At 43.8% G+C, this 27,768-nt stretch overlaps 1 protein-coding gene across 2 annotated transcripts in view; it reads right to left on the reverse strand.

Moving 5' to 3' along the window:
- The window catches only part of crybg1a (crystallin beta-gamma domain containing 1a), a 319,813-nt gene that overhangs the window by 33,002 nt on the left and 259,043 nt on the right, over window positions 1-27,768 (reverse strand). For both annotated transcript variants that reach the window (XM_041188918.1, XM_041188920.1), the window contains 4 exons: window positions 12,864-12,990; window positions 6,158-6,190; window positions 4,479-4,591; window positions 2,286-2,415 (listed from right to left, as the gene is read on the reverse strand). In XM_041188918.1, the coding sequence (XP_041044852.1) occupies window positions 2,286-2,415; window positions 4,479-4,591; window positions 6,158-6,190; window positions 12,864-12,990 (403 nt within the window). The remainder of the gene's footprint in view (window positions 1-2,285; window positions 2,416-4,478; window positions 4,592-6,157; window positions 6,191-12,863; window positions 12,991-27,768) is intronic.

A 27,768-nucleotide genomic window follows, 5' to 3' on the forward strand; every position in this document is an offset into this window, starting at 1 on the left:
GCTTGTGAGATCCCGCACAGGTCACATGTGGAACCCTGGAAGGAGCCACTCGCATAAAAATTCAGCACCGTGGTCACTTTCACTGCCACTGGCAGTGGATGTCCTCCAAGTCCCCATGGCGCCAAATCCTGCAGAAGGTGGCATATGTGACTGACCAGTTCCGAGACATTCGTAGTCTTCGGTGACTCTGGTTATCAGTTATCTGAAGTAATGGCAAGCACCGTCTATAGACCCTGGTCTGGCAAGGCAGCTACGAGCAATGTATTGCTGTGCATCTTCAGCTGGGTCTGGTGGAAGCCCTGCCAACCCTTCAACTTGAGGGTGGTGCTCCTCCCATTGCTGAGACAGGCACCTCCGTCGCAACCTTCTCCTTCCTCTCTGCTCCCTGTTAGCCATGAGGCAGACAGCTAGAACACCAGGCTCCATGATCCTGATGTTCTCCTCCTGCAGGATCAATGTGAGAGATGCATGGGTTAGCATATGTCTCCTAAGGACCTCGCTTGGTTAAGTCTCCGGCTGCATAACGGATACTGGTCCAAACCTTAAAGACATTGCAAGGGCTGTGAGCACCTCCACTAGTGATTGTTCCATGCCTGCCTTTTTCACAAGGGGATTTTACAACTTGCCTGGCTGCCCAATTGCTCTGCAGTCCCCTAAAACTCACATTAATTTGCAGTCTGCACCCGGGGGATGAAAAGTTCTGGAGCATTTGGTGGCACTTTCAAGCTTTTACTTTGCTCACGTGGGCAGATTGCTTCAGAGACCCGACTCCAAACCTGTCAATGGAACTGCTGGTGAACAGTCTCAGCTGCAGAAGAATACTCATCTTTCACAAACTTTTCCAAGTGTGTGGCCACTTCCCTCACCATCCTCCCAACCCCTGGCATGTGCTTGTGTGCTTCCATCAGTCTGTGCTACCTTGACCCCCTCTGACCCCACCCACACTAGAGTCCTTGTCCGAAAGCCAGCTGACAAACATTGACTTGCCTCTGGCACCGCCCCACCCCCAAATGTACGGCTTCTCTGCCTTGATGTCCTATGGGCGATCCTCACGAGCGCTGCGCAAGGTTGTGTGCACTCACCACTGAGTTCCCCTCGAAGTTCAGCTCACCAGGTGCATGTCTTTTAAAGGCAATCGTAAATCATGGCGGTCTGAAGTCATGCCAAGGTGGGAATTAAATTTGACCTGACGTTAAGTTCCTGACGTTGGGAGGCTGGGGGCAATCGTGGCCTGGATTATTTACGTCATTGGGAAACGTAACTAGGGCCATGTCATGATATTTTCTGCTCACACTGCCAAACACACCCGCTGCAAACGGGAGCAGAAAATTCAACCTTTCAGTTACATGGAGAGACTAGATGGAGTAACTGGGTTTGTTCTCTTGGAGCAGGGAGGTTAAGGGAAGATTTAATATAGGTGTTCAAAATCATGAAGAGCTTTGAAAGAGTAAATAAGGAGAAAGTCTTTCCAGTGACAGAATGACTAGAGTAGCTAGAGGACACATATTTAAGATAATTGGCAAAGAACTAGAGGGGACATGAGGTGACATGACGAGAAAAGAAAACTATGCTGCAAGCTGTTAAGATCTGACATGCACTGCCTAAAAGGGTGGTGGAATCACATACAGTAATTGCTTTCAAAAAATATTTGATAAATATTCCAACTGAGGAAATTTGCAAGGCAGTGGGGAATGAGCATGGCAGTAAGATTAATTGGGTCAAAGAGCTGGCACAAGCATGATGAGCTAAATGGCCTCACTTTGTGCTTTTTCACTTTATTAGCGTAAAGATGCCATAACTTCGATCTTGGGAAGTTTGTGAGATACACATTGCGAGTAGTAGCACTGCAATCTAATAACAATTCAGTGTTAGAATGTTAAACAAAGCACTTGTTATCCATTTCAGTTCAGGATTAGGCCTGGTACTCAAGCAATCGAGAGGAAGGGATTCACAACAGTAAATGGAATTCAAGCTGTTCCCAACTAATCTTTCATCACTTGTTGACAATGCAAGTTTTCATGCCCCCAAATATTGTATACAAAAGAGCACAGTTTCACAGCTAGTGTACATATTTCAGTATACATATTTTATAAAAAGAGTAAATGAATTTTGTATGCGGGCTTGTGTGTTAGTAATCTTTGAACTGAAGCACAAAGAACAACACTAGGATCAGATGTCGTGACCATATGCCAATGCAATGAGTCACGCATCTTCCACTTAAAAGAGAAAATGAAACACGTCAACAACATGAGATATTATTCTAGTAAAAGCTAAAAGATACTTACAAAGCCTATTTTCTTCACAGATTTGATACAGACATCATTTGCACATCCTAGCATCATCAAATCAGAATAAATTTCCTCCTCAAGTATATACTGATTACCAATGAAATTCTCTGCATCGTAAGCCACCCAGCTACAAAAAGAGACAAATACAATGAATTGTTTAGTTTTCAAACATACGTTTCTGTTTTCTTTCTGTTCAGTCAGCTTCATGCTCTCCAAGAACAGAGATGATGCAGCCTGGGCCTGGAATTCCATGGAGTGGCAGAGTTGGATCGCCAATCTGCTCCTACTTTCCTACCTGGAAATCAAGGCAATCCTTTCTCAGCCAATCTTCCAACTCAGGCTGAGTGGGAATTCTGTAATGCAGCACGTTCCTGAGGCCTTCAGCCGAGAGCTGCACAGTCGGATGCAAAGAGGCTGCTCCCCTTTCTTACACCACTAGCTGCTGTAAATCAGGTAAGTTTAAAGGTCCAGCCACTTTCAACCCAGGAAGAAAGTAGGTTTGTAAGGTAAGGGGGGCAGGTTGTGTGTCGGGTGGGTTGGTTTGGGGGCAGGGGTCGGGGGGGGTGTCCAGTGGTCAAGGGGGAAGAATTGGTTGGGTAGGCGGGAGTGGTCCAGTGGTCAGGGGAGAGGGGTGCAATCAGTGGAGGTGCATTCAAGGGGTGAGGCGGGGTGTGTAATCAGGGAGTCTCATGCGGGTTGGGTGGAGGCTAGGGGTACGTCCTATGGTGGGGTCGGAGAGGTGGTAGTCAGTGGAGTGATGGTAGTTGGGAAGTGCCATGGTGGGGGCGGGGGCGCATCTAGGGGTTATAATAGGGAGATGAGGGGTAGTGGGGAGTCCTGTGAGGAGTTGGGGAGGTATGGAGGGAGTCTCAAGTGGGATGCGGGGGCAGAACTGTGGGGGAAGACCTGTGGGGGGTCAAGGAGGTCAGTGCAATTGTTACTCAGAAGCTAGAAGTGGTTTTAATTCTTTGGAATTTTTCTGGGTAACTCTCTTGCTGTAAGACACTTGGAAGCATCCAAAATTTGTAAGTTATATAGGAGTATCAGATGCTTCCCAGTGCAGGGCAATCGCCCAACGGGAGTTTTAACTTCCCGGCCAATTGCCAGGCAGTCCTTACATTTAAATCGCAAATTTCAGATGGTTCCAAGTGAACCACCAGGGAGAGGTTCCCCAGCGCATCTTTAGGGTACCCCACATATACACTCGGAGCTCGGAAGTTATGGGCCAAAGTAAAGCTCAAAAAATGTTTTTAAAAAATGAGGTCCAGAATATGAAAAGTCTATGAACACAATCCATGTGTTCTTATATTGTTCTGTTGATCCCATTTTACAGGTACGCCACATCTGTCCACTGTCTGCACCGGAGTGGGTGGGGTGAGGTAGGGGGAGAATTAACGTGCTGTTAATATTACTGTTATCATCCTTCTCAACAGATATTCTTCCCCCATTTCAGAAAAGAAACCCAGTTGCACCAATTATTATTTGTTTCTTTTCCCAATTTTCACCCAAGCCAATTTCAGGAAAATATATCCTACAAGATTGTTAATTTAGTATTAATCTCGTGATGTCAGCTCATGCCCATTAGTAATCAGGTTCCGAGCCCTCAACTCATTTGAAAAGAACTTTACAGTCTTAAGAATTTCCATTTGTATCAGCTGTAATCAAACTGATATTGCTAAAATAAAAGATTAGCCTTACACATGTACCTGTTATAATAGATCCGATCATGCAATACTCAATGGCAACTATTGAAGATGTTGAATGAGGACCCACAGAGAAAACAGAACCAAAATGATTTTCAACAAAAAGTCTTGCATGCAAAGGATCTCAACAGAGGAGCATTTTGCTTGGATGTCAGATTTTTGGTTTTTATAGTGAATGAGGTTTTCTCACACTGAGACAATGTGGTAAGTATCAAACATTGAAATTTTACCAAATGTAACTTTCAATTAAAATTTAAGATAGTTCATCTGGAGGAACTGTTAAAAATCCAGGATTTAAAATGGATTATTCCACAGAAAGATTAATTGTTTACACTGAGAAACATTGTAAATACAATAATATATAAATATATATATTATTAAATATCCTGCTTATCTAGCTTTTCAGTTAAAATAGTTATAAATGTGTCTCCAACCAACTTATCAGGAGTTCCTTTAATTGGTTCATAATCTAAATTAATTGCCTCACCTGCCAGATTGAACTTTGCAGGACTTGGGTGAAAAACCAGCTGGAAATTGGGCGGTGTCCATGTTGAAGACTTGTGCACTTCCTTGAAATTCAGGCTCCGAAAAAAATTGCACCTGTATGTCAAGAGTTTTATCCATAATAAGTCATATGGAACACTTAGGAATATAGGAAATTGGAGGTGTAGGCTATTTGGCCCATTGAGCTTGCTCCGCCATTCAAACAGATCATGGCTGATCATCTACCTCTATGCCATTTTTCCTTACAATTCCCATATCCCTTGATGCTATTGGTATCCAGAAACCTGCTGATTTCTGTCTCGAATATGTTCAAAGACAGCTTCCACAGCCCCCTGGGGTAGAGAACTCCAAAGATTCATTATCCTCTGAGTGAAGAAATTCGTCCTCATTTCAGACTTAAATGGCCTGGTCCTTATTCTGAGACTGTGTCCCCTGGTTCTAGACTCACCAGGGGAAACATCCTATCCACATCTACCCTGACATGCCTATAAGAATTTTGTAAGTTTCAATGAGATCACCTCTCATTCTTCGAAACTCTGGAGAATACAGGCCCAGTCTCCTCAATCTCTCCTCGTAAAATAATCCCACATCCCAGGGCTTAGCTGGGCGAACCTCCAAGCAAGACTCTAAACAATTTTAGCAAGACATCTTTACTCCTGTACTCAAAGATCCCTTGTGATTAAGACCAACATACTGTTTGCCTTCCTAATTGCTTGCTGCATCTGCTTGCTAGCTTTTAATAATTCATGAACAAGGACACCCAGGTCCCTTTGGGTATCAACACTTCCCAACCTCCCAGCATTTGAGAAATACTCTGCCTTTCTGGTCTTTCTACTGAAGTGGTTAACTTCGCACTTATTCACATTATGTTCCACCTGCCATGTTCTAGCCCATTCACTTAGCATGTCCAAATCCTCTTGAAGCCTCCTTGCATCCTCCTCACAACTTACATTCCCACCCAATTTGGTGTCTTCAGCAAATTTGGAAATATTACAATTGATCCCCACATCTAAATCATATATGGATTGTGGACAGCTGTGGCCCAAGCACTAATCCTCTCGCTAGTCACATGCAGTAACCCCTTGTCACAGCCTGCCATCTTGAGAATGACCCATTTATTCCTACTCTCTGTTTTCTGTCTATTAACGAATTCTAAATTCATACCAGTACATTACCCCCAATCCCATGCGCTCCAATTGTGTTTATTAACCTCCTGTGTCATACCTTATCAAAAGCCTTCTAAAAATTCAACTTAGGGACAAAATCAGTACTTTAGTGAGAGAGGATTTTAGATCAAAAGATCAAGATTAGAATCAGTTTGGATGGAGCTAAGAAACAGCAAGGGGCAGCAAACATTGTTGGGAGTTGTTTATATCTTAACAGTAGTGGTAATGTTGGGCAGGAAATCAGGAAATCAGAGGTGCATGTAACACAGAACGTAATACCGAACAGTGAAATCTTCAAGGTTAGCACCAAGTTCTGTCACTTTGCTGCTGAGCACAAAATCTGGGCCAATACCTTAGCAATTTTAGTTGCTTTAAACCGCAGACTAAGTTACTCTAGCAACATTTGGGAGAAACTCCATTCAAAATTTATCTAGTTTGGAACCTTCAACAAATATTTTGACAGGACACAAATAAGTGAATACTTGGAAGTTCATACCTTAAACGTAGATAGTTCGCTGTCCACCATATCCTGAAAAAAACACATAAGCTTATTGAGGTTTACTGCTATCTACTAACAAATTATAAAACAAAGAAAGGGAGATCTAATTACCATTAGTGACTATAAAGGATCCCCTTCCACTCCAATCATCAAAATTGCTACATGCCTTAAGTTCTAGGCAAAGCTCATTTGTTAGAAAGTAAGTGGAGAGTTATTAATGTCAGATAATACATTTGGCTTATACACAGTATCTGCCAAGGTGACTAAACATCACAGCCATTCGCCCATGGAGAGGAAGTGTGTGTGCAAAGCAGTTGTTGCAAGATGGGTTGATTGATGAAAGAAGTATAATTCTGTCCATCTTAAGTCAACGATCCAAAATCACCTTTATCATACATTCTTAAATTATTCAGGGTTGTTTGGTGTCTCACAGAGAGGTCTGGAGGCTTATATGGTTGAACATAGCTTATGAATCTTTTCGTTCACCTCAGCAACTACTCTGGTGAGATCAGTTGTTTTTGTTTCGGAGTTATTTGCAAAACCTTTATACAAGCTTAAAAATATTACCGGGGCATTCAGTTCTTTTCAGATGATTTTTGCCATGGTCACTGACTGCTCATTAGACTTTTCCAATTCACTTGCTAGACCCTCGATCTGGTTCCTTAAATTTTCCTTTTCTGCTTTTAAAGTCTGAATTTGGTCTTCCAAACTGTACATCTCATCTTTCATATTCATCCTCAAGTGTTCGTTCTCCTCAATTCTCGTTTTTCATTAGCAAACTCATCTTTTGTCTGTGAAAGTTGGTTTTCTACACTGAACAGTTTTTCCTTCGCAGAGCCTAATTCCACTGTGCAATCTTTCAAGCTCACATTCTTTAATTTAACTTCCGCTAACTGTTTCTGAGACTCTTCACACTGTTTTGTGAGCACTTCTCCTTTTCCTTGCAACTTGTTCAACTTGTTCTTGACATTCTTGGTTCTTGATTTTTATTTTAGCCATGTCATTTTTACAAGAACTCAATGGTTCTCGGTATGTTTGAGGCATCCCGTGCTTTACCTGCTAGATCCTTGAGCTTCAGCATCATATTTACATTTTCCGATCAATTTCTGTCTTTTCCTTCTCTGTCTTCAGCAGAGCTTTGTGCTTGTCATTCATTTTGGTTTCACTGTAGGCCAGGTCTGTCTCTGACTGCAGTTGTTAAGAACTTTTTTCTTCCCTTCAGTCCAGCGCAGCCACCATGTGTTATGGTGCCAGTTGTGGGCCCATTGCTGCAGCTTTCCTGCAGCTGTGTTCTGGATGTGCTGATCCTAATGGCTGCCCATTATCAAAGGTACTTTCAACTTTTAAAAAAACTGTATTTTGCTCACCTTCTTGTGATTTGGCCATGTCTCTTGATTCTGCCTCTGCATTCATTCAGGTTCTTATTTTCATCTGCAGAGTGGATTATTCTGCTTTTCAGCATTTTTCCTTTGGTGAATTTTGCTCAGCCTTTTTTTTTGATCTAGCTCAGTCCCTTGACTCTGCGTTTGATCAGGTCTGGAAATGGACCTCCACATGTCCTGGTGGAGACCTTCTGCCTCTGCATCTGCAATGGAGCTTCTTTTTTTTTTTAGGTAATCTCCATCCGTGTCTTCAATATAGGTGCACTTCTCTCAGGTTAGGCTTCAGTTTCTTTAGTTTTTAGTGCTTTGAGAATCTGGGTTCCCTCTCCAACTTTTCTGGGATTTCAGGGTCCACCTTTCACTGCCAGATCACTGTAAGATTGTTTGGTGTCTCATGGAGAGATCTGGAGGCTTTTATGGTGAACATAAGCTATTTAATGGTAACCCATAACTATATACATATCCAAGGTACTGTCATGCATGGGTGCTGTCTCCATTCTGGCTCCTTCCAGACTCTATACACACAGTCTACTATCATGTGACTCTCTACATCATGCCACGGGTGGTACAGTTCTCCAGTTCCACATTAACAACCCTTGCACTACCAAACATCTTTATACTACACACATGTCTTGATCACTCTGTGAGAAGAGTAAATTCCTGACATCAGCCAGAAATGGGCCGTGACTTAATTTCAATCAAAGCCTCCTTGTTCTACTGTCACATTTTAGTTTCAAATAGATTTAGTTTTCCATAATATCCAGGATCTCATAAATCTCTACAAGGTGATCTCTTAGGCATCTTCAGTCAAAGCTGAAAAGCCTCATGCTCCTTAGACTTTTGTCTATAAGCAATAGTATTTGGCTCTTATCTGCACCAGCTCTAATGCCTGAACGCTTTATTTGTGTCCTAGGGACCTGAAATAAGCACAGTACTAACCAATGTGATCTGACCAAAGGATTGTAAAATTTAGGCATCACAGTGCTCTTGTTAGACTACATTGTGAGTACAGATGCACATTGGCTATATAGTCTGCACTCTATTTGTTACGTTGAATGCTGCTCTTCAGTGAGTGGACATGTCACTTGTCAAGAATGCCTAATTTTTCAGCTTTATCTTAAGCTAATTCAACACAATTTATAAAGTACATATCACCTATTTTTATTCTACATGAAAAATCTTACACTTGTCTATATTAAATTTTATCTGCCATTGTTCTATTTACATATTTTGACCAACTCTTACTGTCTTTCCTGGGCTGTCTCCTCAGATTCTATCCTCTCCTTTACTTAGCATTATCTGCAAAATTGACCAGCTTGTATTAAGCATCTTGGATCCATACCATGTATATAAATATACACGGTCATAATTTTTAAAAGTGTCCTTGCTTGAGGGATAATTGAATCATAATTGACTTGCATGTTCATTATATTGCCAATAGCGGTTTTTGAGAGTTTTACACAATCAATAAGTTGTCCAATATATAAGTGATCTGCGAACAAAAATTGTAAAAACTTGCACCAAGAACTTAAGTACACAGCAAGCTGCAACCTGTCTTAAAGAAGACATGCATGTGAAAAATCGCTGCTGTATATCACTTGTATTTTAGTTTTTGGTATATTCTTTTTATCCTAACGCATTGGGAAAATAATGTGAATAATACCACTTTAATTGCACTGTAAGTGCAAAAATACATCTCATGTGTACTGGTTTTACATTATTACATTAATATATGAACGGCTGCAGGGCATCCTGAAGAGGGAGGGTGATAAGGCAGGGCTCATGGTACATGTTGGTACCAATCACATAGGTAGAAAGAGGGATGAGATCTTGCATCAAGAATTCAGGGAGTTAGGCAGTAGACTAAAAAGCAAGACCTCTCAGGCTGTAATCTCTGGATTAGTCCCAGTGCCATGTACTAACGAGCTCAGAAATAGCAGAATTGCGCAGATGAATACGTGGTTTAACAGTTGGTGCAGGAGGGTGCGTTTTAGATTCCTGGATCACTGGGACAATTTCTCGGGAAGGTGGGACGTGTACAAGCGGGATGGTCTACATCTGAACCAAAGCAGGACTAACATCCTTGCAGGCGGGTTTGCTAGTGCTGTTGGGAGGAGTTTAAACTAATTCGGCAGGGGAGGGGACACAGAATGTTAGCAGAATAGGGACACATCATAATACAGTAAAACAATCAAATCAGAGGGAGTACAGCTGCATTAAGCTTCAAGGGAGTAAAGGAAGGCTGGATGGCCTCTACTTTAATGCCAGGAGTATTACAGGTAAAATGGATGAGTTAAGGGTGAGGACTGACAGGTGGAATTGTGTAGCCATCACTGAGACGTGGTTGAGGGAGGGGCAGGATTAGCAGCTCAACATTCCGGGATATAGTGTCTTCAGGCGAGACAGGGGAGGTGGTAACAGAGGAGGAGGCATTGCATTATTAGTTCAGGAGTCAGTTACTGCAGTAAGGAGAGATGATATCTTGGAGGGGACATCAAATGAAGCTTTGTGGGCAAAGCTTAGGAATAAAAAAGGTGCAGCCACATTGTTAGGCATTTATTATAGACCTCCAGATAGAAAGCAGGAAATTGAGGAGCAAATATGTGCACAAGTTGCAGAGGTGTTTAAAAAAAAAGGATAATTATATTAGGTGTTTTCAACTTTCCCAACATTAATTGGGATAGATATGGTGTTAAGGGCTTGGATGGAGTGGATTTCTTGAAATGTGTATAGGAGAACTTTTTAGGTCAATATGTAGAGGGTCCAACAAGGGACGGTGCAGTGCTGGACCTAATTCTGGGGAATGAAGCCGGACAGGTGGCTGAGGTGGTGGTGGGGGTGCATTTTAGTGATAGCGACCACAACATGGTACAGTTTAGGTTTGTTAAGGACAATGAAATAGACAAGTTGCAAAAAAATGTTTTGGATTGGGGGAGAGTGGATTTTAATCAAATAAGGCAGGATCTGGCTAAGGTAGACTGGGAACAGATACTTGTGGGGAAATCTACAGAGGAGCAGTGGGGGGCATTCAAAAAGGAAATGGGGGGGGTACAGGCTCAACATGTTCCCTCTAGGCTGATAGGAAGGAGTAACAAGCCCAGAGAACCATGGAAGACCAGAGATATTCAGGTTACGATCAGAAGGAAAAGAGAGGCTTTTAGCAGGTACAAGGGAAACAAATCAGCAGAGGCATTAGTGGAGTACAGACAGTGCAGGGTGGAGCTTCAGAAAGCAATTAGGAGAGCAAAGAGGGGATATGAGAAAGCTCTGGCTGGTAAAAGTAGGGAAAATCCCAAGATATTCTATAAGTATATCAACGGGGAGAGGATAACCAGGGAAAGAAAGGGGCCCATAAGGGACCAAGGGGGCAATCTATGGGTGGAGCCAGATGACATCGCTAGAATGTTGAATGAATACTTCACATTTGTCTTCACCCAAGAGAATGAGGATGAAGGTGTTGAACTCGGGGAGAGAGACTGCGAGGTTCTTAAACAAATTGATATAGGGAGTGACAAGGTATTGGAGGTGTTGGCAGGCTTAAAAGTGGACAAATCTCCAGGTCCAGATGATTTGTGTCCCAGACGGCTGAGGGAGGCAAGTGAAGAGGTCGCAGGGGCTCTGGCCCAAATTTTTAATTCTTCTCTGGCCACGGGGGAGGTGCCAGAGGACTGGAGAACAGCTAATGTGATTCCGCTATTTAAGAAGGATTGTCGAGAGAAGCCAGGGAACTACAGGCCAGTGAGTCTCACGTCAGTGGTAGGGAAATTATTGGAGAAAATTCTAAAGGAGAGAATCTATCTCCATTTGGAGAGGCAAGGTTTGATCAGAGATAGTCAGCATGGCTTTGTCAGAGGGAGGTCATGCATAACAAATTTGATTGAATTTTTTGAGGAGGTGACCAGGTGTGTAGATGAGGGTAGTGCAGTTGATGTATTTTATGTGGATTTCAGCAAAGCTTTTGACAAGGTCCCACAAGGGAGACTTATAAGGAAGGCAAGTGCACATGGGATACAGGGTAATTTGATAAGGTGGATTCAAAATTGGCTTAGTTGTAGGAGACAGACAGTAGTGACAGAGGATGCTTTAGTGGAAGCCAGTGTCCAGTAGCATACCACAAGGATCTGTGCTGGATCCCCTATTATTTGTCATTTATATAAACGACATAGATGACTATATGGGGGGTAAGATTAGTAAGTTTGCTTATGACACAAAGATTGGCCGGGTGGTTAAGGGTGAGGTTGAGTGTTGGACTACAGGAAGATATAGACAGGATGGTCAAATTGGCAGATAAGTGGCAGGTGGAATTTAACCCTGAGAAGTGAGAGGTGATACACTTTGGAAGGAGTAATTTGACAAGGAAGTATTCAATGAACAGCATGACACTAAGAAGTTCCGAGGAACAAAGGGACCTTGGCGTGTGTGTCCATAGATCTCTGAAGGCAGAGGGGCATGTTAGTGGGGTGGTGAAAAAGGCATATGGGACACTTGCCTTTATCAATCGAGGCATATAATAAAAAAGTAGGGAGGTCATGTTGGAGTTATATTGAACCTTAGTGAGGCCACAGCTGGAGTACTGTGTGCAGTTCTGGTCAACACATTATAGGAAGGATGTGATTGCACTGGAGGTGGTGCAGAGGAGATTCACCAGGATATTGCCTGGGATGAAACATTTAAGTTATGAAGAGGGGTTGGATAGATTTGAGTTGTTTTCTTTAGAGCAGAGAAGACTAAGGGGCGACCTGATCAAGGTGTACAAGATTATGAGGGGCATGGACAGGGTGGATAGGGAGCAGCTGTTCCCCTTAGCTGGAGGGTCAGTCACAAGGGGACATAAGTTCAAGGTGAGGGGCAGGAGGTTTAGAGGGGGATGTGAGGAAAACTTTTTCTACCCAGAGGGTGGTGATGGTTTGGAATGTGCTGCCTGGCAGGGTGGTGGAGGTGGGTTGTCTCATATCCTTTAAAAAGTACCTGGATGAGCACTTGGCATAACATACAAGGCTATGGGCCAAGTGCTGGTAACTGGGATTAGGTAGGTAGGTCGGTCAGGTGTTTCTCACGTGTCGGTGCAGACTCGATGGGCCTCTTCTGCACTCTGTGATTCTGTGATATATTCTGATGTATTTGTGCGGCAAAAAGGAAGTCCGTGATATTGTGATTAAAACAATAAAATATGAAGGACAAAAGTCATTTAACCTGTTACAAACCTTAATTTTCCTTGTAAAAGACACGTGTATTACTGGAATATTTTTGAATCTTCAGCCCAATCTGTTCAATTCTCATATCAATTTTAAAAACACAAAGGGGTAAATTTAAACACCTACCAACAGAACAGGTTGAATGGAGGAGATCTTAAAACTCGTTGCTCCCCAGTCTTCATAGCTGCTGTACAACCCTTTCTCCAGAACGTACTGTTCTCCTGTGAAGTTGGTATTCTCATATGCAACCCACCTACAAATCAAGGTGAGATTACACTTGTTTACTGAACTAGTTGACCAGCATATAATGGAGCTGTTCAATTTTGGCAACTCTTGAGATTTCAATGTTGGAACAAGTGTATCATTGAATGAAGGGCGGATTTCAATAAGCCTACGACCTATCAAGTCCCTCCATGTATTTTTCCATGAGTCTAAACCCATTCTCAGCTTAATCCCCATACCCATTAATATTACCCCTGTCCCTTGTTTACCAATCAGCTGCCTTTTTCCCTTTTAAAAGAAGTTTTGTATTCAACTTTGGGTTCAATGATAAGTTTGTCACAAAAAATTCCACATTCCCATCACACTCTGTAAAAAGAAAGTTTATCTTTAGGCTCCACATTAATTCTTCGACTATCTTAAATTTGGGCAGAATCACCCCAGATTTGCACCAGGTGTAGTGGTGGGCAGCTAAAACGACGTTTTACCCGCCAGCCGCAATAGCGGCTTCTGGCGCTATATAATCCCAAACCCGCCACATTAAGATCATAAAACATGGGAGCAGAAGTAGGCCATTTGGCCCAACGAGTCTGCTCCACCATTCAATGAGATCATGGCTGATCTGATAATCCTCAACTCCACTTTTGTCTTTTCCCCATAACCCTTGATTACCTTACTGATTAAAAATCTGTCTCTCTCAGCCTTGAATATATGCAACGACCCAGCCTCACAGACCTCTCAGGCAAAGAATTCCACAGATTCACTAATCCTGAGAGAAGAAATTCCTCCTCATCTCTGTTTTAAATGGGCGCCCCATTACTCTGATTATGCCCTCTGGTCCTAGGCTCTCCCACAAGGGGAAACAATCTCTCAGCATCTACCCTGTCAAGCCCCGTAAGGATCTTATATGTTTCAACAGGGTTGCCTCTCTAAACTTGAATGAGTACAGGCCCAACCTACTCAACCTCTTCTCATAAGAAAATCCCTTTATACCTGGGATCAACCTAGTGAACCTTCTCTGGACTGCCTCCAATGCCATTTTATTTCTCCTTAGATAAGGAGACCAACATTGTTCACGGTATTCTAGGTGTGGTCTAACTAGTACCTTGTATAGTTTTGGAAAGACTTACCTATTTTTATACTCCATTCTCTTTGAAATAAAGGCCAACATTCCATTTGCCTTCCCTAACACCTGCTGAACTTGTATGTTAGCTTTTTGTGATTGATTCACGAGGACCCCCAAATCCCTCTATGCTGCAGTTTTCTGCAGTCTTTCTCGATTTAAATAATATTCAGCTCCTCTATTCTTCCTGCCGAAGTGCATAACCTCACATTTTCCCACATTATATTCCATCTGCCAAGTTTTTGCCCACTCACTTAATCTCTATATCCCTCTGTAGACTCCTTGTGTCAACATCATGGCTTGCCTTCCCACCTACTTTTTGTGTCATCCGCAAACTTGGTGATAGTACATCCATTTCCCTCATCCAAGTCATTAATATATATTGCAAATAATTGTGGCCCCAGCATTGATCCCTCTGGCACTGATTCCTCTTGCCATCCTGAAAACGCCCCCCTTATCCCAACTCTGTCTTCTATTAGTTAGCTAATCCTCCATCCATGCTAATATACTACCCTCAACACCATGGGCCCTTGTCTTATTAAGTAGTGCGGTACCTTATCGAATGCCTTTTGGAAATCCAAATATATTACATCTACTGATTCCCCTTTACCTATCCTGCTTGTTACCTCCTCAAAGAATTCTAATAAATTTCTCAGGCATGATTTCCCCTTCATAAAGCCATGCTGACGCTGCTTGATTATATGATTTATTGCTAAATGCTCTGCTATTTTATCCCTTATAAGAGAATCTAAGATTTTCCCAAAGACGGATGTTAAGCTAACTGGCTTAAGCTAAGCTAAGGTAATTAATTATGCATTCCCAGGAAACACACTGTTTCCACGGCAGACGGGCTCCGATTCGCCCACCATGCTGTCAGCTTGCCGCTTCATCACACTGGGCTCCACAGCTATGGGCACAACTCTCAGTGCTTCCAGCCCAGGACTGCTGCAATTAAGACATGACCCCAAAAGGCAAGAAGACTTCAGCCCCCAGGCTTCGTGATGCGGCCCTCAAGCGCCTTTTGGACACTGTGGAGGACCGCTGTGATGTCCTCTATTTCCGTTCTGGCCACAAGAGGGGCAGCAACACTACCAGTCCAGCTTGGTAGGCGATGGCAGTGGTGACCAGTGCCAGTGCTGTACAGAAGAGGTTGGCCATCCAATGCAGACAGAGGAAGCATGATCTCATCTGTGCCGCCAGAGTAAGGCAACCATCTCATCACTCTAAATTCACACACTCAAGCCCATCACACATTCACTGGCATCTCACTCACTGTCAGCTCAAGGGATATCACCACTCACTCTCTCACACACACTGTTGCATCTCCATCTGGCCTCATCTGCTCCGGAAACTGCCTCCTGAGTCCTCACCATCTTGAGGCCGCTTGCACAGATTAACTTGTGCTCCCACACAAACCCTGGGATACCCTCCTTCCTCAGTACAGCCCTCACCCTGCAGCCTCTTCCCTTGCCTGAGGCCACTTCTCCCCCTTCCCCAAGCAAGCGCTAGCCCTGCAACTGTACAAAGCCACCCCCGCCTTATGTCTGGACTGGTAGTTAGAGTCCTGCCCGTGAGCATCCCCCCCTAAAAGTGCTGCAGTGCTGTATGCGAAGCCTGGCGCTGGTGACTGCGAGTGCTGCCCAAAGAAGTTAGGCAAACAAACCTTGAAGTCCTGAACAAAGTGCAGTTCACCAGGTGTACGTCACTTACGTGCAGTTGTGAAACACGGCAGACAATCCAGCATGAGGGGGATGAGTCAGGCTGGCTAGCCTTATAAAGAAATGCAGATGTATTACAATGAGATTCCCGATGTCTGATGGTGGGAAACATGGCCCGCCATCGACGGGCTGAACGGACGTCGTGAAACCGATTTTTGGCCTTCTCATCATATTGCCCGCACACACCACTGAGCACAACTGATGTCAGCGGGCACAGACAATTCCACCCTTTGTATCTGATCTTTACCTTCTCACTAACCAGTAGAGATAATCTCATACTTGCCTCATCATATCCCTTCATAATCTTGATCACTTTCTCAGTTATCATGTTTCCTCCAAGTATAATGAACCCCAGATCACAATGGGCTGATAGGAATAATTGCACGTCAAAACTAGGCAATCTCATCTCGGGAAGGAAACCCGTCAATCTTATCTGATCTAGTTCATATATCACTCCAGAGCAACACAAATATGATAAACTTTTAACTGCTCTTTGAAGAAACCTAGCAAGCCAATCAGTTCAGGAATGCTGACTACGGTCATCTTTACAGGGCAACTAGGATTGGGCACTAAATGTTACCTTGCCAGCAACACCACATCCCAATAATGAATTTTTAAAAATACAAAGTAACAGCTGGCAACCATAGTCCACCATTCTCCCTTCAAGGTAGACCCAATGTGCCACTGCAGTAAAGTGGAATGATAGCCCCGTCAGGAACTGGTTTAGCTTACTGTCAAGTTTGAAGGCAATCTTACAATAATAGTGCTGTTGATTGCAGACACCTGGTACTTTCACAGTCTACAGCACTCTAACACAAATTCTAGACACCTCCCTTGCAAGTCATCACAAGATCCCCACTTAAAGCTATATTGTAGAGCACATTTCGCTCCCTTTCATTCTTTGGAATTACAGGCTAGCAGCCTTAATAACGAATGAACATGAAGAAAATGAATCAGGCATCATGGACTTCTTTTGAACATTAATCCCAGGAACAGCTTTATCAATTAAAGTTGGGTATGAATTGTTGGTAAGGCCGGGATTCATCTCTAAGCTGTGTATCCAATTTGCTTCATTCTGTGTAACACCATCAAGGGCTCATTTACTACTCATTCCTGGCTGCCCTGAGAAGCAACTCCTTGAACTACTGCAGTTCTTGTGCTTTTACAATGGCATAGGGTGGGAAAGTCAAAAATACTGGCCCAGTGATAAAGAAAAAATGTCAATATTTGTCTATATGGAAGATCTTTCATATGAAAACTTTCAGTCTTCTTACTATTGTATTAGGTGTACAAATAAAATACACCAAATTAAATTGATGGATGCATAGATTTAGTACTTCATACAAATGGTACAAATAATATACTTCAATCAATCCTATATTCCTCAAGTCTCTTAAAAATAACAGATATTATATTAAAGAATATTTTTGTTCTGAAAGCTTAACTTGTAGCTTAGATTAAAAGATAGTGTTACTTCTGTGGACTGGATCTTCAATCTGGGACCAGGAACCCGATAGCCAGACTGTTTCCAGGTCCCAGCCGCTCGTTGCATCCATGTCAGTGATCTAACATGAATTTTAAAGGCAAAGGCTCTATTTGACCTGGAGGTGAGTTCAATGCCCAATTAGTAGCACCAGGAGCAACCCATGGCATAGTGGTATTATCAATGACTAGTACTCCAGAAACCCAAGGTAATACCCTGGGGACCAGAGTTCAAATCCTACCAGCATCCAATAAAAAAATTTGAAATTCAAAGTCTGATGATGACCATAAAACCATTGTTGATTGCAATAAAAACCCATCTGGTTCACTAATGTCCTTTAGGGAGAGAAATCTGCAACACTTACCTGGATCTGGCCTATATGTGACTCCAAACCCATAGCAATGTGGCTGACTCTTATATCCCTCTGAAAAAGTCAATTAGGGATGGGCACTGAATGCTGGCCTAGCCAGTGACAGCCACAACCACATCCCATGAGACACCCAGGTGCCTCCTGATCTTGTCAGATATATGGGATCTGAATATTTCCACATTAGTAGCCTGTGTTCTTTTCAGCAAGACACTGGGACACCTATTACACAAATAATCAGTCCATCCTTGTCCATCAAACTATCGTTACGGACAGGCACAAAAACTCTGGCGGTGAATGTGATTTTGGCATGGTTTTAAGTTTGAAAATTACCATAGGCCTTAATTTAACTCCATCAACCATGCAGGCTAGTGGCACCTGTTACGGACAGGGGAGAGATGTGGAATAATTTCCCTTTTTTCACACCTCTAGATTGACCGCAGCAAGAGTTTTTTGGGGGAAGGAGTGTTTAAACCCTTTGAGTGCTGTGGCTTTTAAGAATAGACACACAACAGGCTTTCTAGTAAGTTTAAATCAAAAGAAAGGATAAGGGTCTATGTTTTGCAACACCCAAAATGTAACCACAACAAACACCCACTCCACACACACACACACACACAACACACACACACACACACACACACACACACACACACACACACACACACACACACACACACACACACACACACACACACACACACGATTAGATGATTTCAAAAGATTTGGCATGAGCTTAAATTTCTAGGTTTCTGTGAGTCAATACTTCTCCAAGAAGGTCTTCAGAACATTGTAGGCCTGGAAATCCTGTTTCAGTTCACTGAAGGAAAAACTGATGTTTGAAGGGCTCTGGTTATGAATTCACAATGGAATTCCAAGCAATAACAGGTTTCTGGTTTTTCAGTGAAAGTTGTGGTTGAGCCTCTCTACTTAAGAAATATAATCATGCAGGTAAAACAAATTAGCCCCACTTCTCTTCCAAAGCTGGATTTTTCAGACAGGGTCCTCTCTTGTTCCAGGTGAGATGGCTTCCATTGGTTTTCATGTCCCAGACTGGCTCACTGGGCTGCCCTAGTGGATTAATAAGGATTTTTTCTATCACAAGCCAATGTCTTTCATGTGACACTGGTATCGATGTATTCCACTGCCCATGCAACGGGTTGATGGCTAAGCAATTTGCCACACAATGGAGATGTTTGATATCACATCAAAATTCCACTCTCCAAAACATTTTTATTTGCAATTCCATCTTCATGGGGCCGACACGTCTAACAGCTATTGTTACTTTATGTCTCTTCAATTGAAATAGAGAGGGGTGATCATCAACTGGATTGGTAGTTTGCATTTTGAGTGACTTCCCAGAGATATTCTCAGACAGGTCTGTCCCTGTCTGCACAGAAATCACAAAAGGTCACCTAACTCCATGGAGTCCATTTTGTCAAGGTAAATTGTCTGTATTCTATACTCCTTTAAAAAGTAAAATTGTCCATCATCTTCATATGGTCACGGGGATGTGACATGAGCACGACTCACTGTGAATCTTGTCTTCTCATTTCCTGTGGCTTTCACTTGAACTGTTTTCAAACCATTCCACTCCTCCACAGTTTGTTTGCTGGGCATATCAGAATTCATGGGCAAGTACAGCATTTGTTAGCAGAAAAGGGGGATGGGGGTGAGGTCAGCCTATACACAAAGTATAGGCCTAAACATCATTTTTGGCACTGAAAAAATGGGATCATCTTAGGTCGACTTATACGTCACGAACTATGGCATATGTGGATGAGCTCAAGATGAAAACAATCATAAACAACTGAAAGCTTTGCTTTAACCACTGGAACAAGATGAGCAAATTGTCCTACGATGATGAGAGTACAGAATAAGACAAGATTACTTAGCACCATACAAATTAGTCCATTATCCAAATTCTTTTTCTGGACCTGACTATCGCCATTTGTTGTGTTGGCTGCTTATGCACATCTAAGCAGCACTTGACAGGAATGATATTTTCATGAATGCGTCATTATTTTAATTTTCAGTGGCGTGAAGCATTTGTATAATTTCACATATTTTGTGTTGGAAAGGCATCTTCACATATTTCTCATTCTTTCACGTATGAATATTAGCGTGAAAATAAATTTAAGTTCACAGACACAGTCAGATGATTTATCCGCTTTTATCACAAATATGGACAAAGCATGCTTCTAGTTTTGATGTGTTGAATTCAAAAATCAAATTTCTTATAACTTACTGTGGTGCCTTAAAAGCCTAGGGAATGTGAAGCAAACAGTATTCCAAAGATTGAAAACTGATTCAACATCTTTCCGTTAAATACCTGCTTGGTAGTACAGAACTTGAGAAAAAAGAGACAAGCTGTCGAAGTTTTCTATCTTGCACTCATCAGGTCAGATGCAAGAATACCAAATCGAACAACTTTGGTATTCTTGCATCTGTCCTGATGAGTGCAAGGTGCAATGCTTTGAGAGCAAGATGCAAAGCTTTGGGAACATGTCTCTTTTTCCAGCAAAATCTTTCTGCTATACTATCAACACAAGTGCTTCTTGGCAGCCATTCAAATTGATGAATAAATCAAGTATTAGGCACAAGCTATATCATCAAATGCAATGCAAACTACAATTAAAACATAAGAGTATAATTTTTACTTTAGGCACAGGCAGAGAGCTAACAATGGAAGGAAAATTGGACAGAGTATATAAAGAGTGTCTGACCTGCAACTGCCAGTTTTCTGCCCCACTGGGGCAATTCTTCTACAATATGTGTTAGCTATTGAATGGTATAGTAAACTACAAATTATCCATTAATATTCTTGCATTAACTATCAAATTGATCCTTCAACAATACGACTTATATCTATATAGCACAGTTAATATAGAAAATGTCCCAAGGCACCTCACATAGGAAAACAGGTATCAAGCTATAGCAAGAGATATTGGTGGAGGGGTGATGGTGATCAAAAAGATGAGACTTAAAAAGGGTTTCAATGCAGAGAGGGGGGTGAAGAGGCAGAGGGGCTTAGAAATAAATAACAGAGCACCAGGCCTTGGTGGCTGTAAGTACACCAGAGGGAACAGCATATATAAGGCCACAGTCATAGGAGAATTCTGACAGAGTTGGGAGTTGTAAGGCTGGTGGAGTTTACAGGAGATAGGGAGTTGTTAGGGAACTGGAAACCAATGTAGGTCACTGATGACAGGGTAAATAGGTGAATGGGAATTGGTGCAGGACATTATTTGATGAAAATGCACAAGCCCAATCCACCCTCTCTTACCTACATTCTCTCAGGAATTCCTCCTGATGGTTGTAACCTCATTTTAGTAGGAATGCAAGCTCGTAGTTCTCATCATCAATTGCATCTATGTTAATTTATCAATTTCCAATGGAGCTCAATCTGCCTGAATGAAAAACATTCTTCAAGCTTTAATTTCAACATGTACATCCAGACCTTCCATGGATCCTACAGGGAAATACATAAATTGCGATCCTTTCTTCCAATTCCTCACTCCTAAAATTGTCCCTGCTTCCAACCTCCTCCCCCACACTGCTACCCCAACACACCTCAGGTCCTGACCCCATGCAAAGTAGACTCCAGTTCACAATGTGAAATACCTTTGGAGATCCACTAATCCATTTGATGAAGTGTAAACGTGCTCAGCATTCAGATTACTTTTTCTACGGCTTAAACTTCACTGACATTCAGTTTGCATGATCCAAACACACCCCCCCCCCACCACCCCCCCACACCCGGCCAATGTATTATTCATTCTGTTGCCTCCAAGCAGCTAATAAATAATAAATAAATTGATAGATAAATAAGTTACTCAGTTTTTAGTGATTTGCAGCTCAATCTACACGCAAGTCTAATCATTAAAACCAAATCAAGCAACCTGTCTAAAACATAATGACAATAATCTATTAGTTGTGTAACAACACCACACCTTCTGCCTGTAAGGCAAATATTAAAATGGATGTGCTTTCTTGAAATGCAACCAAAGCTCTGATTTCAGGTATATGCTAGTGACAAATCAATCCTCTGGAAAGGGACTTTTTTTGCAAAAGCAGCAAATTGCTATTACCTGTCTAAAGCAATTCACAACATGCTTATTCAAATTTACATTGCTTGTCCATTTTTCCTCCCTTGGGAAGTTAAAAGCAAAATTAAATGAAAGTAACTTATCTTATTAGCACTCATCATCTCTACCACACCCATCATTGGCAATTCACACTATATCTCCAAATCAAACAGATGAAAACTTTGAATTGCTTGCCAGATTAATTGCCACATATAAAACAACTGTTTGAAGGCCCTTCCTAAAAGACCTGCTTCCATTTACAAATATTGTGGCATGAGGACATCAGAAAGAATGCCCACCCCACCTGTTAGGAATATCCACCCACATTGTAACACTTTGCAAGGTACAATTTAATAGGAAAAGCCACTCTAATACAAACATGACCCAAGTAGGGGGAGGTGCGAGCAGGGGATTTACAGGGACATTCTATATAGCTGTACAATGACTCATACTCTCTTTGCTCTGTCCAAAAAATATTCCTTAACATAAGTTCAGATCAAGACTCCCTCCTGTACTAGCATGAGCTCCCCATAACATCATCATTATAGTTTTTCTGACTGTCAACTTACGGAATAATAGACAGTTACAGCATAGAAGCAGATAATTTTGCCTATCAAGTATGCTCCAGTTCGACACTCCTCATTAATTCAATCTCATTTGTGTACTCACTCCCATACCTATCAGTCTTCCTGCTCAAGCAATTTAAGTGTAACTTCACATTTTTCTGCAATGAATTTCATATGCTCTCTTTATTGCCCATCCTGCTCGTGTATCTATATCCTTCTGCAGTCATAATTTTACATTCCACATTCTAGGGATAGAAACCTGTCTGAACCAGTGTTTTCTGGCAGGAACATGCCACTATGTAAGTAATGGCACTCTAACAGAGAGGCCCAAGGCTAGCTCGAGATTGTGCTTTGGCATCATTGAGAATTCAGGCTCGCCATGCCTCCAAAGACGACTCACCTCACAGTGAAAAAAAATTCTGGGCAGCGCAGGCAGCTAAGTTCTGGAAGGCCCAGCAGTGGCAAGTTAAAAGAGGTCAGGCCCTCATGCCGGAGGGACTGGATGGCTGACCCATGCCTCATCATCCAGATCACCTCCATTAGCACAGCATCAACTAGCCAAGGGTCCTATGACATCATGTTCCAAACCCGCAACGTTTGTGACCCAAAAGGACAAGAGCAGCAGACATTTGGGAACACCACCATCTGCAAGTTCTCCTCCAAGCCACTCACCATCCCGACTTGGAACTATGGCCAGGGTTTTCAGCTCGGTGTGTGGGCGCATACCTGATATGTCCAAGCATGATATAGCACGTGATGACGTCCGGCGAGCGTCCCGAGTTAGCAAAGCGCCGGCTGACAATTAAGAGGCCTCTTAAGGCCTTGAAGCAGCTCATTAAGCAGAACTTTTCACTGCCCGATCAACTTTACGGGTGGGTGAGTATGACAGGTGGGCTTTGCATTGTTAGAGAAACCTCATCCACGGGCGGAATGAGGTTTCCAACAATGAATTTAAAAGACCACTTTTTCAAACTCGGTTTTAACATGTCCCTCTTCGTGTGACTGAGTCATATCTGGGGACATGTTTATATTAATTACAGATTGTTCTTTTTTCATTTTAAAAATCTCCAGCTCCCTGAGGCAGCTCTGTGTCTTCAGGGAGCTTTCACTGAGTGCACCCCCATGCATGTGCACACTTCAGGGCTCATGCTCCTCCCGCCCCCCAGCCAGGCTGCGCTGAGGCTCTCAGCATGCGTTTCATGCTGGTTGGCCGTTAATTGGCCTGCCAATTTGAAATTTCCATCAGGGCCCAATCGTGGGCGGCGGACCGTTTCACAGCCGCTCCCAGGTCCTCCTGCCACGCCCGTCCGGCGAGTGGAAAATTCCGACATTGCCATTCCTTCACTGTTGCCGGGGTAAAACCCTGGATGTCCTTCCCTGACAGCACTGTGGGTGCACCTACACCAAACAGACTGCACGCAGTTCCAGAAGTGGGCTCACCACCACCTTTTCGAGGGCAACCAGGGTTGGGCAACAAAATGGTGCCCTTACCAGCGATGCTCAAATCCCCAGAATGAATTTTCAAAAATCAGTTCCATTGCAGTTAATGGAGTTAAATAAAGACTGGCCTATCTGAAAGCGCCCGTGTTGCACCACTGCCTGAGATCACATTATATCCCTATTTCTTGTCATGAAAACCAGAGGCGGTTGTACCATCTTCTGGAACCAGAGCTGCAACCAAAGAGCAACATTGCCACCATGCTGCCAGTGAAACTTATCACGTACAACAGCAGGAGTCTTGGCATGATACTTGTGTCTTACTCAGGCCATAGGCACCTTGAGTTGATGTTTTAGTGACAAACAGCAGCAACAGGAGAGACAGACAGACCTAATGATAATCCATTAGTCGACAGACTCTTTTGAAAGAGATGCCATTCCCAGGATACACCGTGCCACTTTAACATGGGGTGTTACACAGGTGTTAGTTATCGAGGAGATAATTTGATGAACATCCAAGTGGTGAGCAACTATTATCAGTCATAGAGCAGATGAATGCTTGGTTTAAATATAGTTTCCACAATGCCCATTTATCAAGATATTTGGCCTAATCTCTTTCCCCACTAACATAGTGAGTGACAATTTAAAATTGATAACCCCTCTGCACTATCTCTGCAACCATTAAAGATACTCCTCCATTCTAACAAAGGCCGGAATTTTCCTGCCCCATTGGCATTGGGCATCATGGCAGGCTGGGGTTGGGGAGGGCATGGATGGACAATATGGAGAGAAGGCCATATAGGTTTTACGCCATTGTGAAACCAGTTTGTGATCATCTGCTCCACCAGTCAATGGCGGGTTGCATTTCCCACCACCGCACATTGGGAATGTCATTTTAATACATATGCATCTAATTATAAGTCCTGCTCACCAGAATCAAACCCTCATGTTGGCGTGACTTCAGGACGGCATGTTTCACGACTGCCTTTAAAAGGTGCACACCTGGCGACCTGAACTTTGAGGGGAATTCAGAGGTGAGCGCACACAATCTTGCGCAGCGCTCATCAGCATCGCCCATAGGACATCAAGGATGAGGCACTGCGCATTCACAGGGCACAGGTAAGTCGCTTTTTCCCGCTGGCTTTCAGTGCGATACCAGGGCAAGGGCTCCAGTGTGGGTCAGGCTGGGGCAGTGGTGGTTGGTGCTGGGGGCAAGGCAGCGTGGACAGACTGAAAGAAATACTCAAACACATTCCAGGGGGTGTGGGGGGATGGGGCTGGAGGGAAGTGGCCACACACTTGAAAAAGTTTGTCAAAAGTGTGCATTCTTCTGCAGCTGAGACCGTTCAGCTGGAGCTCCATTGACATGCTTGGAGTTGGGCCTCTGAAGCTTTCCTGCCCACTCAAGCACTGCAAAAGCATGAAAGTGCCACCAAATGCTCCAGAACTTATCAACTTTCAGGGCACAGGCTGCAAACCAATGTACATTTTAGGGGGCAGCAGAGCAATTGGACAACTGGGCAAGTTGTACAATCCCCTTGCAAAAGGTGACCATGGCAAAATCACTGGTGAGCTCACAGCCCGTTGCAATGTCTTTATTAAGGTTTAGACCAGTATACATCGTGATTCAAGCTAACAGCGCAGCCTTGCAGTGTGGGTTCGGAGAATGCCTACACCTAAGCTGAAAGCACAGCATGCAGGCCACTGGCCAAAGCTGCCATTCAAGTGGAGTAGGGCGGAAGTAGGTGGGTTTTGGACAGCCAATGAGTGCACTACACACTGGCCATCCAAGTGGTGACCAGCACTCTCTGGGAAGTGTGAAGGGTCCTTCAAACTTAACCAAGAGAGGTTCTTAATACACCCATGCTGCCCATCGCTTTGATCCTGCAGGAGAAGAACATTAGGATCATGGAGCCTGGTGATTCAGCAGTATGCCTCATGACTTACAGAGAGCAGAGAGGAAGAAAAGAGCGGTGGAGGCACCTGGCTTGGCAAAGAGAGGAGCATCACCCTCAAGATGAAGGGCTGGCAGGGCCTGATGCGCATGCAGCTGAAGTTCCACAGTGAACTGTCACTTGTAGGCCCCTTGCTAGACCCAGGGTCTATACATGATGCCTGTCATTCCTGCAGATGAATGAGAACCAGTGTCACCCAAGATTGCATTTTGAAAATGAAGTGCTGGTGCCTCGGCAGCTCTGGTGCAGCATTGCAATACAATCCCCAGATGGTGTCATGCATCATCGTCGCTTGCTACATGCTCAACAGCCTGGTGCTGCAAAGGGAGGAGGAGAAGATTTGAGGAGCTGCACGTATTCTCTGATGAGGAGGACGTCGAAGGGGATGATGGTGATGAGGTCCTCAAAGGTTAGGATGCTGGCGATAGGCCCATCACACCAGCCAGATAAGGCAGGCGCGCTCGGAAAGCCCTCACAACTGCAACATTCGTGGAGGATGATGAGATGCAGTGAGGACAGTCCTAACATCCTCATTTTACATCTGTGAACATTTGACTCCTGTGTGGCTGATGGCAGCGCACATACTCTCAGTGCTCAGGCTTATGTCACAGAGACGCAGCAGAGGCCCTAATAGTCACTAGGTTACATGAGGACGATGACGATATGCAGTGAGAACACTCCGTAGATCTTCACAGAGCCTCTGTGAATGTCTATCTCCTGTCTGGCTGAGGGCAGTTCGCTTGGACTCTGTGATCAGGGTTAAATCAAGGAGACGCAGCCGTGAAACTTTAAATGCACCTGATCCTTTGTCAGCCTTCAGCACCTGAGCCCTTCAGGAGCACAGTGTCACTGGCCACAATTGCTGAAGAGATGGGGGCCAGTCCCACCTCAAAGGCGCTGAGAGCACACAGAGAGAATGGCTAACTCTGTGACATCTGTCCACGACATTCTTGCAGCAATGACAAGCATCATCGTGGTGCAGGCATCACTGATGTGTTAAGTGACTGTGAAGCCAGGTAATCACTAGGACTGAAGGTCACACACTGCACAGGGAACAGGCCCTGGACAGAGGCACCTGCCTTTATCTTATGCAGGAACTAAGGTTTCAAACGCTGCTCATCAGAGCAAGGAACCATAGGCAGGGAGACATTCTTGGGAGTTTATTTACAATGGTGAACATTATGCTCAAGTGATTAATACCAGTGCCCAGGCTATGCAACTACATCTTCTTAACTTTCCTAACACTGCCACTACTTCTTGGTGCTCCCCCGACATCCACAGTGGAGGTGGAGGCAGCCTGCTGACTGCTACACCCTGCCTGTGATGAACTTGAAGGGTGTCCTCTGGAGGGCCAAAACCTAGATGGCCCTGGCCTGCTTTCGGGGTCCTGCTGTGTGGCAGCGGCACCCTTTTCAGCCTGTGCAGTTGGAGCTCCTCAAGAAGTCAGCCAGTAGTCTGTGGGCACCCACAGGGCGGATCAGCAGCTCTACATCCAGGTGACTCCAGGAATGTCTGGTCCGTCCAAATCCCCTCTTCCTGTGACCTCAGCAGCTCCAGCAGACTTTGAAAATAGAATCTCCAGCTGGCCAGCAACAATCTGGACCGTTCCTGTGCAGACGGTGAGGTCAGTAGTGCTCAACCAAGTGAGGATCCATCAGACAACTAAGCAGTGAGTCAGTTCCCCCTTTCCATAGTCCCCTGCCGTGCACTAATTATTTCTCCTTGCTTTACAGGCACATCTGGGAAGCAGCTGAGGTGGTCCACGACCCAGGTGCTCGACTCAAGCCCCGAAGGCACCTTGGGAGAAGAATCCTATGACACCCTAATTGAAGACCCATCACAGCGCTCACCCACACCCTCCACCGGCACAGAGGCACACAGGAGAAGGGCAAGCCAGAGTGAGATCAGGCTGCCTCACCCCCCACTCTCGTGTTGACACTGTTGGAGGCCTTCTTTCCCGAGCTGGCCTTTGCAGCTCCAGCAACTGAGGTATGACCGGTTCCAGAGGCTCCTCATCTGACTCATACTCAGCAGATTGCTGGCCTCCAGCAGTCCTCCGGGTGCCGGGAACCTGG

The sequence above is a fragment of the Carcharodon carcharias genome, chromosome 5 (genome assembly GCF_017639515.1).
Source record: "Carcharodon carcharias isolate sCarCar2 chromosome 5, sCarCar2.pri, whole genome shotgun sequence".
NCBI classification, from domain to species: Eukaryota; Metazoa; Chordata; class Chondrichthyes; order Lamniformes; family Lamnidae; genus Carcharodon; species Carcharodon carcharias.